Below are 13915 nucleotides of genomic sequence, written 5' to 3'. Positions count from 1 at the left end.
GGAAGTATTAGCAGCACATTTGGAAAATCATACTCTAATCTAGCAGAATCAGCATGGCTTCATGAAAGGAGAACCGTGTCTGACTTATTAGAGTTTTTCGAGAAAGTCTCAACCAGAGTGGATAGCAGGGAATCAGTAGATGTGTTATATTTGGACTTTCAGAAGGCTTTCAATAAGATATCTCACAAAAGGTTAAGTCATAAGATAAGAACCCATGGTGTTGGAGGTAATTTACTGGCATGGATAGAGAATTGGCCAATAGGCAGGAAACATTGAGTGGGGATAAAGGATTCGTTTTCAGGTTGGCGACCTATAACCAGTGGGGTTCTACAGGGATCAATGCTGGGACCACTAATGTTTTACAATATATTGATTGCCTTCATTGTGGAGGGTGGACTTCCAGCATTGCAGTCCTTGGGTGGGAAGAGGGGGCTCACAGTAGACTTCGCTAATCCTCCAGCCATCTGAAGGGCTTTGACTTCAGCAGGAGGACCCATCATCAGGAAAATCCTGGCAGCATGACCAATCTCGCCCAAGTGGCGACTTAATTGCCAGTAAGTGGTTACCTTCCACAGACGACTGGGTAGCTGGCTCCAGTCTCACCATGCCACAGGAGATCACTTGGTATACAACTTTACACTCACCTTTTGTAAGCTCCCCCCCATCTCCAAAGCTGTGTGGCTGGCAAAATAGGTTCATGATGAGCTAAGTCACCACATACTTGAGAAAGAACCTAGAATCTTCTTGGTTGATATATCTAGGATTTACTGGATAACTTCAGTGAGGTAGTACATATGAAGATTTAAAAGCCTTTAAAATCTGGCAAATCATTATATTTGCAAATAAAAGCCAGAGGCCATAAAAAAGATAGGAACATACCATTTTCTTCATGGAAATACTCAACCCCAGCAATGTTGCATCTGCAGAAAATCATTTTGTTCTCAGTGAGTGTTCCAGTTTTATCTGAGAAGAGGTATTGAATCTGTCCCAAGTCTTCAGTAATGTTCAAAGCCCGGCATTGTATTGTTGAATCTATATTTTCATCATACAAGTCAATGTCACTCTGGAGGAGGAGTATTTGACCCAGCTTTACTATTTCAATGGATACATACAAGGAAATTGGGATCAACACCTGAGAAATAAAGAACCAAGATGGTATAAACAAAAGTAACATTTGCACGGAATCAGGTTATTCAGGATAAGTTTTAGTTTGAACAGTTATTTTGTAATGTTATATTATCACAATGTTAAAATATGCTATTTTGCACTCAGTTGTTTCTAAAATTGCAAAACTGACAAGAAATATTTTATGGAAAATTAAACACATTTTGAAAATATTGCTCTTAGAACTTGTGTGTTTGCCTCAACTTCCAGTTAAAGGCTAGTCAGCCAGTTCCCAGAGTTCAGCCAGTGCAATTGTAGTAAACTCACTGTAGAATTTTTCTTGTCTCTCTGGGGAGATATCTTCCACTCCACACAATTTGTACCAGATGCGGATGCAGTTTGTGAATCAGTTATTTTTAAGTAGCCAGCAAGATCTTTATCACAGATGGGCTTGCTTTTAGAATGTTTTGCCAACATTATAAAAACATTAGAGTTGTTACAGCACAAAAGGAGGCTATTCAGCCCATCATGTCCATACCGGCTCGCTGCAAAAACAACTCAGCTAATCCCACTTCCCCAACTTTTCCCCATTGCCTGCATTTTGTTTTACAGATAATTATGCAATTCTCGAATGAATTCTCAACTAAATCTGCATCCACCAAATTCTCGCACATTGGATTCCAGATCCTAGCCATTTGTTGTGTAAAATGGGTTTTCTTCAGATCACCATTTTTTTTTGCTAATTGCCCTATATCAGTGTCTTCTGGTTCTTGATTCTACTGCTAACGAGGACAATTTCTCCCTATCTACTCTGTCAAGACCTCTCATGATTTTGAACACCTCTATCAAACCTCCTCTTAATATTCCCTACTCCAAGGAGACCAGCTCCAGCTTCTCCAATCTACCCACATAACTAAAATTCCTCATTCTAGAAACACTTTCGTGAATCTTTTTACACTAATGTCTTCATATCTTTCATAAAGTGTGATACCTTGAACTGGGCACATTACTACAGTCGAAGCTGAACCAGTGTTTTATGTAAATTTATCATAACTCGCTAATCATAACTCTAATCTTTTATCATAACCCCTATTAAAGTTTAGGACCTCCAACAATTTGTTAACCATTTTCTCAACCTTCAATGATTTGTAGGCATATACTCCAAAGTTCCTCTGCTTCTAAATCCCATTTAGAATTGTATCCTTTAGTTTATTGGTTTTCCTCTTATTTCTACCAAAAGGAATCACTTCACATCTCTGTTCATCTGTCACATGTCTACCCATTCCACCAGACTGTTTATGCCCTCTCACCATGCTCCTCATAGGCCACAATTCTCCCATGTTTTATGTCGTATGCAAATTTTGAAATTGCGTCCAGTACACTCAATTCTACATCATTAATACATAGAGAAAAGCAAGGATCGTAACACCGACACCTGGAAACCCAATAGATACCTTGCACCAGTCCGGAAAACAACCATTCACCCGAGTGAGGAAGAGAAGGTGGTGTAATGGTAAGGTCCCTGGACAGATAAACCAGAGGCCCAAGCTAATATTCTGGAGGACACAGGTTCAAATCCCACCATGGCAGCTGGTGGAATTTAAATTCAATTAATAAAATATCTGGACCTGAAACCAAGGCTCAGATTTTCACTACAATGAAGCAGCTCTCTATCGTGGCAAAATTCTGGAAATGGTCGAATTTTCTAAGTCCTGTACCCGAACCTGGCATTTCTTATCTTCATGGCGGCGGGACTGGCGTTGGGCTGGGGTTCTCACATGCGTAGTTTGCAGAGGCAAAATATCATTGGCTGCTTCCATTTAGCTTCGTGAATCCCAGAATGTGCAGAGCATACCAAGTAAGAGGATGTCTGAACTTAGTGAATTCTTTGAGGAGCCAGAGTACCCCTTTGGATAGAGTCCTGGCATCCTTTGGAGGAGGTGCAGCAACCTATGGATATGCTAGAATTAAACATAATTATACATGTTTTACAAACTCATTAAAACTGTCAAGGGCACCCAGCAATGTCAAGGCCGCCCAGCAACCGTCAAGGCCGCCCAGCAACCGTCAAGGCCGCCCAGCAACCGTCAAGGCCGCCCAGCAACCGTCAAGGCCGCCCAGCAACCGTCAAGGCCGCCCAGCAACCGTCAAGGCCGCCCAGCAACCGTCAAGGCCGCCCAGCAACCGTCAAGGCCGCCCAGCAACCGTCAAGGCCGCCCAGCAACCGTCAAGGCCGCCCAGCAACCGTCAAGGCCGCCCAGCAACCGTCAAGGCCGCCCAGCAACCGTCAAGGCCGCCCAGCAACCGTCAAGGCCGCCCAGCAACCGTCAAGGCCGCCCAGCAACCGTCAAGGCCGCCCAGCAACCGTCAAGGCCGCCCAGCAACCGTCAAGGCCGCCCAGCAACCGTCAAGGCCGCCCAGCAACCGTCAAGGCCGCCCAGCAACCGTCAAGGCCGCCCAGCAACCGTCAAGGCCGCCCAGCAACCGTCAAGGCCGCCCAGCAACCGTCAAGGCCGCCCAGCAACCGTCAAGGCCGCCCAGCAACCGTCAAGGCCGCCCAGCAACCGTCAAGGCCGCCCAGCAACCGTCAAGGCCGCCCAGCAACCGTCAAGGCCGCCCAGCAACCGTCAAGGCCGCCCAGCAACCGTCAAGGCCGCCCAGCAACCGTCAAGGCCGCCCAGCAACCGTCAAGGCCGCCCAGCAACCGTCAAGGCCGCCCAGCAACCGTCAAGGCCGCCCAGCAACCGTCAAGGCCGCCCAGCAACCGTCAAGGCCGCCCAGCAACCGTCAAGGCCGCCCAGCAACCGTCAAGGCCGCCCAGCAACCGTCAAGGCCGCCCAGCAACCGTCAAGGCCGCCCAGCAACCGTCAAGGCCGCCCAGCAACCGTCAAGGCCGCCCAGCAACCGTCAAGGCCGCCCAGCAACCGTCAAGGCCGCCCAGCAACCGTCAAGGCTGCCCAGCAACCGTCAAGGCCGCCCAGCAACCGTCAAGGCCGCCCAGCAACCGTCAAGGCCGCCCAGCAACCGTCAAGGCCGCCCAGCAACCGTCAAGGCCCCCCAGCAACCGTCAAGGCCGCCCAGCAACCGTCAAGGCCGCCCAGTGTGTATCAGGAATACTAGATGAGTTGGTATGGAAGCAAAGTTTGGTGTGTGGGAAGCATAGGTTGGCATAAGTTGCAACTAAGTTGGCTGGAGCATAGGGAGTGTGTGTGTGGTGACAGGGGGATGAGTAGTGAGGCTTGTAGGGGTGACTTTTAAAAATTATTTAAACTAAGTGCCAAGGCAGAGAGGCAGGCATTACGCCCAGCCTGCCTCTGCACCCAACAATCTCTGCCTTTGTTCCAAGGCTGCCTGCCCTGACTCCTTTTTGAATCAGTTTCCCAAAAAGCCCCAACTCTCGATCAATAATCTCCAAGCTGCATGCAGACCCTTTTGAAGGTCCAAGGGCAAATCTCTGGACTCTACGGAGATGAAAATCTGGGCTTACGTCTCAAAATGGTGATCATGAAACTATCATCGATTTTTGTAAAAACCTAGCTAGATCACACGTCCATTCGGAAAGGAAATCTATTATGCTTGCCTGGCCTGGCAAAAGTATGACTCCAGATCCACAGTAATGTGGTTTACTTTTAACTGCACTCTGAAATGGTTTAGCAAGCCACTCAGTTGAAGGGAAATTAGAGACGGCAAATAAATCTGGCCTTGCCAGTGAATCCCATGAAAGAATAAATTAAAAGGAAAATCCTGGGCTCTAATTCTGCTGACAAGCTTGTTATGTGACACTTCATCAATGCCTTTTGGAAGTCCCTGTACATCACATCAACTGTTTACATATAATAACTTATTCAAAGTGCTTTTGTGTCAGCTCTGTTACTGACTCAGTTGGCTGCAGCAGTTTGTAGCTGCCCCATTCACAACCAGGGAAGTCCCAGGTTCAGCATCAAGTCTGCACTAAGTTAGTTGATCTCAGTCAAGGCAATGGCAATAGCAGTACAATAAAAGAGGAAAATGGTCAGTATTTAGCACTGTTTTGATCTTTATTTTGAAGTTGCCAATATTACACCGAATTAAACTCTGGACTAAAAGAGAAAGTCTTTAGTTCCTCACCATTAACAATACTCACCTTGATAAGATGTTTTTGCTTTGCGTTTATAAATTGGGGTCAGGTTTTCAACCTGGATCAATACAAATTAAAAGCTGTGTGCAGCCTCCTTACCTGTAGTAAAATGATCATGGTCCAGAACATGTAGAATGCTGCCAAAGCTGGAGGAGTATGTTCTCCATCTGGCTGTGGGACATTAAAAATGGGGATCTGCGAATAGCCGCTTAACCAAATCCCATGACCTTATCATAAAAAAGAGGTGTTAATGTTAGACATCTAAGAAATTGAACAACATTATTTTTAAACATTGCAGAAAAAATACAGTGCTTGAAATAATTTATAAATGTTTTATTCACAGTATTTTTTTAGAGACACATTTACCAGGAAACAGGAGCCTTATAGGATTTTTGCTGACTCCATAAAGTACAACACACAATGCTCACACTGCACAAGAGTTATCAAGAAGATTCAGGTAGCATTGTGCATTTTGATACAGGCTGGCACATTATGGATAACAGAAAAATCTATTCAGATCAAAGGTAAAGTCAATTACATAAAGAATCTGATTTGTAACAGCAAATTCAGACCATTTTGAGGACCAATTTTTGGTCATAGCAATTCTAGTTGAGTAATAATGATCAGATGATCTCTCAATAATTGGTACAGAAAATTCTGTCATTCACAATATTTATGAAATCATCAACAAAGATACTAAAAGAAGCATATCTAGGCTTGCAGGCAATAACAAATTTTCTGGGAAAGTGGGACCTTTGAAATATACCATCAAAGATTAATGGAAATCTGACAGATCAACTAACTTAGTGCAGACTTGGGGCTAAACCTGGGACTTTCCTGGTTGTATATGGGACAGCGACTCACTGCCATAATCAACTGAGTCACTCAGAGAGTCGCCACAAAAGCATTTTTAGTTAGTTGTATACATGCGGTTGATGTGGTGTACGGGGGCTTCGAAAAGATATTTGATCAAGTGTCATTTGTTGGCAAAATTAGAGTCCATGGACTAAAAGGGACAGTAGTGGTAGAAATATGAAATTGATTGAGTGACAGAAAGCAAGCTTTTAAAAAAAATTATTTCATGAGACACAGGCATCACTTGCAAAGCTAGCATTTGTTTGCCATCTCTAATTGCCCTTGAATTGAATGGCTTCCCAGGCCATTTTAAAGGGCAGGTAAGAGTCAACTACATTACTGTGGATCTCAAGCCACACTTAGGTCAGACAGGTAAGAATGTCAGATATCCTTCCCGAAAGGACATGTGAACTAGATGGGTTTTTACAACAATCAATGATAGCTTTATGCTCACTATTCTGAGACTTGGTTTTGATTCCAGATTTTTTGATCAATTGAATTTAACTTTCATCAGCTGCCGTAGTGGGATTTGAATCTGTGTCCTCAGAGCAGTAGCCTGGAGATAGAACATAGAACATAGAACAGTACAGCACAGAACAGGCCCTTCGGCCCACGATGTTGTGCCGAGCTTTATCTGAAACCAAGATCAAGCTATCCCACTCCCTATCATCCTGGTGTGCTCCATGTGCCTATCCAATAACCGCTTAAATGTTTCTAAAGTGTCTGACTCCACTATCACTGCAGGCAGTCCATTCCACACCCCAACCACTCTCTGCGTAAAGAACCTACCTCTGATATCCGTCCTGTATCTCCCACCACGAACCCTATAGTTATGCCCCCTTGTAATAGCTCCATCCACCCGAGGAAATAGTCTTTGAACGTTCACTCTATCTATCCCCTTCATCATTTTATACACCTCTATTAAGTCTCCCCTCAGATCTGGATTACTTGTCCAGGGACATTACCACTATACCACCATCTCATCCACTCTTTATGGTGTCAATGATTGTTTACCAAACTGGAGCAAAGTATATCCTGGGTTTCCAGGTGTTGGTGTTAGGACCCTTGTTTTTCTTTTTGTGTTAACGACCTAGACCTGAGTTCACAGGGCACAATTTCAAAATTTGCATACGACATAAAACATGGAAGTATCGTGACCTATGGGGAGTATTGTGATAAACTGCAAGAGGACATGGACATTGCAGCTCTCTCTAGCTCAGAACACATCAGCCTTTCCCTTGAATTCTCCTGAACAGTACCTTGTTGAACTTCTTGGTCTCTGTTCCCTTCACTTCAGTCTTTCGAAGGCATTCTATCTGTCTAAATTCCTTGGTCGTCTGGACTTTATCTGGTTCTTTGGGAAGTCTGCCTTTTCGTAGTCCCTTTGTCTTGTCCTCCTATTCTTCTTGCAGAACTAAGAGATGTTCACTCTCTGGCTTCCTATCTTGAACTGCAAGATATCCTGCTAAAAACTCAACTCAAAGTCTTCCTACCCTAAAGGTGCCTGTGGTTGCTAAGCAACTACTTCAACCTCTCCACAGCTTGTTTACTTTTCACACCATAACCCTCTCCAACCACAAACGCAGCTTTTATCAAAACCAAGCACCAAACGCAAACACCTTTGTCAAGGTGAATCTAACTATAGGTTTATCCTTCCTTTTACAAAAATACTAACTTAAACCCACAAAAAACTACATTTTATTTCTAATATTTAACAATACAAATATAGATCGACTGAAACTCTCTTTGTTTTCCTGACAGTAGTGCTGAATTCATGATGGCAGAAGGACGTGGAGATGAATTACTCTTGTACTTGGCACTGGTACAGAAATTCAGATATACAGCAGCTAAAGTGTAGATAAGAGCCATACATTTAAACCTGAAAAGAGCTCTGGGTGTGCTGTTGTTTTGTTGATAGACGATGGCAGACTGCCTCTTTTAGCTTCATAAAGCAATGCTACAGTTTCCAACAGCTCAAGGGGGTGGGGGTGGGGGGGTGGTCATGTGACATATGAAATGTAAAGGGATCTTTGCGCATTTCATTGGAATTTGATTTCTGCAGTCATAGGGGGCATTAATACATCTTTAAAGGTAATGGTCAGAATTCTCCCAAAAAATTCTAAGTTCCCAACATACGGGAAAATGGGAGTAAATCCCGCTGTTTTTTTTTGGGTGATTTCCAGAATGAATTTCTGGCATTCTGTGCATCTCCGAGAGCCCTAGCAAGATTCACTTTGGAAATCTGTGGGCGAGGCCTATTTCCACCAGAGGCGCCGTCACCAGAGGATTGAGCAGGCCACTGCGCGTGCACCGATCTGTCAGCTTGGAGATTGGCACACGTGCAGTGGCCCCCCCCATTGCCGGCCACCAGATCATTAGCCAATTTTAAAATCCATCCATGGATTTTCTCTCTTTTCAAAAGCAATGGGGATCTCATAGCTTAATTCTAAGGTATTGATTATCATAAAAATAAATTAGATTATAAAATAGATCATAAAAATTGTTAATAGGAACAATGCATTTGTCCAAGGGACAGCATCCAAACTTGTACTATTCAAATTACATCACAGACTAATTAAATGTGAACGGTGAATTCGTGCTTCAGGTTTCAACAAGAATGTGTGTTTCTGGATTGATAAGGGATTGTTGTGCAACTTTTTGCACAGGAAGAAATACTTAACTCAGTGTACAGTCAGGCCAGACTTCTTTTACACATATTTTGGTCACTTACCAAATGCTCCAATCAGGCACATCACCAATAGTAGGACCACGCACCAAAGAACATCTGTATTAAGCTTCCTTTCTAGCTTGCTGCGCTTGTAACGGGGGCCACTGTTATTCATCATTGCTTTGGTTTCATGTCCTGGTTTGGGATAAAAGTAATGGAAATAATCTGAAAACCAATGTTACTGTTAAATTAAACTGGAAAATTGTGTGTTTTCTTTAATTACTAGAATTAAACAACATGAATAGGAATAGGAAGCTAGGCTCCTTTAGTCAACTAAATTATTCGTAGTGCCCAAATCAGCACGAGTAGCCATATGCTGCTTACATTGTTACCAGCTCATAATACCTCTCTCACTATGGTCATAATCTCTGACATAATTTTGACTGCACTTTTAATTTTGAACTAAGATTTGAATAAGAACACTGTAGATATAGAGAAAAATTAGTGTGGTTACTGGGAGCAACAGTAAATAGGGAGTGAAATTACATCACTAATTGTCATTAACACAAAAATTATATGTATTGATTGATGTTAATATTAACTCCTTCAAATTGATCAAAACCAATAAATCTTCCCAGTTGAGTGTCAACTGAGATGTCATCAAAGTGCACTGTTCAAAATAAAGGAGACAAAAATATGACAGTACGTGTTCAAATTAAGCATTCCTTTCAACTTCACATATGAACCATGAGGATGAACCAATAAAAACATGGTTCCAATACAATAAGAACCAAAATATACCTTTGCATTCTGAAACCAGATAGAAGACCAGATGTTAACAGATTCACTGGCTGAAATGTTCTTCTTCTGGCAGCCAACTTAAGTTCTTTTTTAAAACCATCAGCAATGTCATTAAACAAATTTTAATTTTTCTGGTAACTCATTGTGAAACATTTGCATTCATAAAAATTTATCACAAACATGTAGACTTACCATGCTATTTTATACTAAATGATGGTTCATTTCTAACACCAACCTGCATAAACAACAATTCCAACAACAGCCTCAGTGTTCCTTATGGTGCAACCTCGAAGCAAAAGATTTTCTTTACTGAGGCCAACCCGATCTTTATTCTGATGTACCCTGTACACAAAACAGCAATTTTCAGGACAATTGGTTATTCTTGAAGGAGAAACAATCAGTGTATTTGTTATTCTTCCAAATATTCATTAAGGTACATTTCAGAGAAACACAGTCTGAGAAAGCATATTTCCAAACACGCACTATTCGTACAAGACTGCTATGTGGTATAATGAGACTGCTTAAATTACCCATCCTTAATAATAACAATTTGAGGGAAAGAACAGAGTGGATCCAAGATTAGTGTTTTAAACTTAAATAAGAACAATTAGGAGGGCATGAAGACAGAGGTGGCTAAAGTGAACTGGAAATGAGGTTAAGAGATAATTCAGTGGAGATGCAGTGGCAAGCATTTAAGGACATTTTTCGGAATGCTCAGAAAAGATGCACTCCAGTGAAGAAAGAAATATTCTAAGGGAAGGATGTACCATCAAGAGTTAACTATGGCAGTTAATGGTGGTGTCATGATAGGGGGCAGGGGGTAAGCATGTAATTATTAAGGAAGTTATGGCACAGCACTTAGAAAATCTCGGTACAATTTGGCAGAGTCAACATAGTTTTGTGAAAAGAAAATCATGTTTGACTAATTTATTGCATTTCTTGGAGAAAGTAACAAGCAATATTGATGAAGGGTAACCTGTGAATGTACTTAGATTTCCAGAGAACATTTGACAAGGTGCCACATCAAAAGGTTACTATGCAAAATAAGAGATCATGGCGTAGAATGCATGGTTAGCAAATCATCCTAAGTGATTTCACAATTTGGGAGGGGACATGAAGCCGAGAGGGAGCAAGTCAAGCATGGGGAAATGGATTTTTCAACAAAGCAAGGCTGAGAATTACGTAGTGCCAGGGCCCATCACCAGTGGTAGAGTCTGAGGAGAGGTAGAATACAGCAAAATAGTGGGGGTGATTTTTGACAAGCTTAAAGATTTTAGCGTCAATGCACCAGGAAATGGAAAGGCAATGAAGGTCTGGAAGACAAGATGCTGCCAATGAATAGATTTAGTATGGGACTGGATGCAGGTAGCAATGTTGTCACGAGTTGGTGATTATTCAGCCTACAGTTCAGTAGGCTAGTGATGAGGTACTGGAAAATTTGAAACTCAAAGTACAAAAGACAAAGACATGAATGAGGAACTCAGTGCAGTGAAAGTGAGATAAGGAGGATTTTATAGCTGGAAGATGGTGGTGTTGGTGGATGCAAGATTTGAAGCTCAGTCAAGTAGGACACTAAGGTTAAGCAAGAACCTATTTCGAAATAGGTTTCCCAACACTGAAAGCCTTTATCTTAAACTTATACTTGGTTAGTTGGCAACCACTGGGCACTTACATATATCCTTTGAACTTGTTTAGATCATTGTTCGGACTTTCACATTCTATTCTGCTGGTGAATCTCTCGGGATCAACTTGACAGCCCTATAGGAAAAGCAAATATGAAGTGACAAGCCAATTTATTTAGTTTACATCATTCACAGGACATCAGAAAACCTCAATGGCTTTGTATTGTAAGTAGTCATCAAGAAATGGTCACTGAAATATGTACAAATATAGCAATTATAATACAACAGGTTGCTTTGCCATTAATTCAGCAGTTTCAATAGAGGGGGGGAGGCGAGGGGATAAGTCTAATCATTCTCCTTCATGGTATACTTTCTCCCATGAATATTGGAAATGCAGGAAGAGAACTGGGAAATCCAAAAGTATAACAATACGGTTAGTTCCACAAGCCCTTGGGAAAGCTGTGCTCTCATAAGAGACAGGGCGACACTGAACTGTGCTCCCTGCATTTGCAGCCTCCTTCTAAGAATGCAAGGTCATGGAATTAACCTCTATAAATTGATATGCAATTAATCAGGAGATATTTTAAAAATCTTAGGAGTTGTTTAGTGGTAAACTATCATCCTTACTGACCTCAATCACAAGCCATGTACCGAAACTCAAATGCATATTCCCAATACTGAATGTTTGCAATGTTGTCAAATGATGTTATATGAAAAATGAATTATGAATTTACAGCCTGGAAACCCCCAAATGATTTTTAAAAAATGGTCTCAAGCCAGTGACTTGGGATTACTGTCAAAGATGGCTGCTCTTATGCATTCCAAAACTATGGAAATAGAGACAACCAGTCTGCAAAGTGAGACTAGGACCAATTGCCTTGAAAGAGATGAATGGGACCACTTTTTATCCCATCAGCAAAATATCCAGATAATCACCAGGATACTCAATTGGGTACAGGCAATTAGATATAGAACAAAGAACAAAGGGTGAAGCCAAGTAACAGCAAGAGATGGCAAACATTGGTACGAGTTGTTTATAGACCACCAAATAGTAGTGGTAATGTAGGACATGGTATAAGTCAGGAAATTAGGGTGCATGTAACAAGGGTGATGTCTGTTGGGGGACTTCAAATTATACATAGGCCTGGTAAACCCAATACATACTGAATACTGGAAGACAAATTTCTGGAATGTATACAAGATGGAATTCTAGAACAGCCTATTGAGGAACAAACTAAAGAATAAGCTATTTTGGATCCAGGATTGTGCGACGAGAAAGGGCTAATTAATAACCTGGGTGTAAAGGAGCCTCTTGGGAAGAGTGACCAGAGTTTTACGTTACATTTGAAAGTGATGTCGTTCAATTCAAAACTAGGGTCTTAAATCTAAAGAAAGTTATCTACAAAAGTATAAGTGGCAAACTGGCTATGCTGGATTGGAAAACTACATTAAAAGTATGATGATAGACAAGAAATGGCTAGCATTTAAAGCATTAATACATAGTTTACTACAAAGTTAAGTTTCCTCTAAGGTAAAAATAAACCAACAGGAAAGATAATCCAACCATGGCTAACAAGAAGTTAAAGACTGCATTCAATCAACAGAAGAGATTGATAACATAGCCAAAAAAGCTGTAAGCCGGATGACTGGGTACTTTGAAGAATACAGCAAAGGATGACCAAGAAACTTATCAAGAAAGAGAAAATACAATGTGAAAGTAAAGTAGTGAAAAACATGAAAACAGACAAAGGGTCACTATTGGCAAAGACAGGAAAATTTAGAATGGAGAATAAGGAAATAGAAGAGAATAATAGAATGCTTACAGTGCAGAAGGAGGCCATTCAGCCCATCGGTCCTATCTCCATCACTCCACATATTTACCCTACTAATCCCTCTGACACTAAGGAGCAATTTAGCATGGCCAATCAACCTAACCCGCACATTTTTGGACTGTGGGAGGAAACCAGAGCACCCGAAAGAAACCCACGCAGACATGGGGAGAGTGTGCAAACTCCACACAGTCACCCAGGCCAGGAAACCTTCACAGAGGAAGATACAAAACTGCCCAGAAATCAGGAATACTAGAAAACCAATGGACTAGCAAGAATGAGGAACTGAAAGAAATTAGTATTAGTAAAAAGTAGTACTGGAGAAATTAATGGGATTGGAAGTTGATAAATCCCCTGGATCTGCTGATCTACATCCCAGTGTGTTGAAAAAGGTGATTGCAGCGACAGTGGATACGTTGGTGGTCATCTTCCAAAATTCTATAGATTGTGAAACAATTCCTGCAGATTGGAAGACAGCAAATGGAATCCCACAATTTAAGAGGGAAAAAGAAAATGGGTAACTATAGACCTGTTAACAACCATAGAGAAAATGCTAGAATCTATAATAAGAATTTGATAATTGATCACTAAGAAAATAATGATAGGATTAGGTCGAGTTAACATGGAATTATGAAAGGAAAATTCTATTTGACAAACTTAGCTGTTTGAGGATATAACTAACACTATAGATAAGGGGGAGCCTGATGTGGTGTATTTGGATTTTCAGAAGGTTTTCAATAAGATCCCACACAGGAGCTCAGGAAACAAAATTAGAGCGCATGGGATTGGAAGTAATATACTGGCATGGATTAAGGACTGGTTAATGGACAGAAAACAGTGAAAACAATCAGGCTGACAAGCTGTGACTAGTGGAATACTGCAAGGATCAGTGCTTGGGCCCTAGCTAGTCATAATCTAT

General features: G+C 41.7%; 1 protein-coding gene across 3 annotated transcripts in view; it reads right to left on the bottom strand.

The window, feature by feature from the left end:
* Window positions 1-13915, bottom strand: part of atp10d (ATPase phospholipid transporting 10D) — a 209861-nt gene that overhangs the window by 65194 nt on the left and 130752 nt on the right. For all 3 annotated transcript variants that reach the window (XM_078217004.1, XM_078216997.1, XM_078216991.1), the window contains 5 exons: window positions 11218-11303; window positions 9781-9887; window positions 8808-8939; window positions 5321-5448; window positions 880-1132 (listed from right to left, as the gene is read on the bottom strand). In XM_078217004.1, the coding sequence (XP_078073130.1) occupies window positions 880-1132; window positions 5321-5448; window positions 8808-8939; window positions 9781-9887; window positions 11218-11303 (706 nt within the window). The remainder of the gene's footprint in view (window positions 1-879; window positions 1133-5320; window positions 5449-8807; window positions 8940-9780; window positions 9888-11217; window positions 11304-13915) is intronic.

The sequence above is a fragment of the Mustelus asterias genome, chromosome 1 (assembly GCF_964213995.1).
Source record: "Mustelus asterias chromosome 1, sMusAst1.hap1.1, whole genome shotgun sequence".
NCBI classification, from domain to species: domain Eukaryota; kingdom Metazoa; phylum Chordata; class Chondrichthyes; order Carcharhiniformes; family Triakidae; genus Mustelus; species Mustelus asterias.
This window is presented reverse-complemented; position numbering and strand designations above follow the sequence as displayed.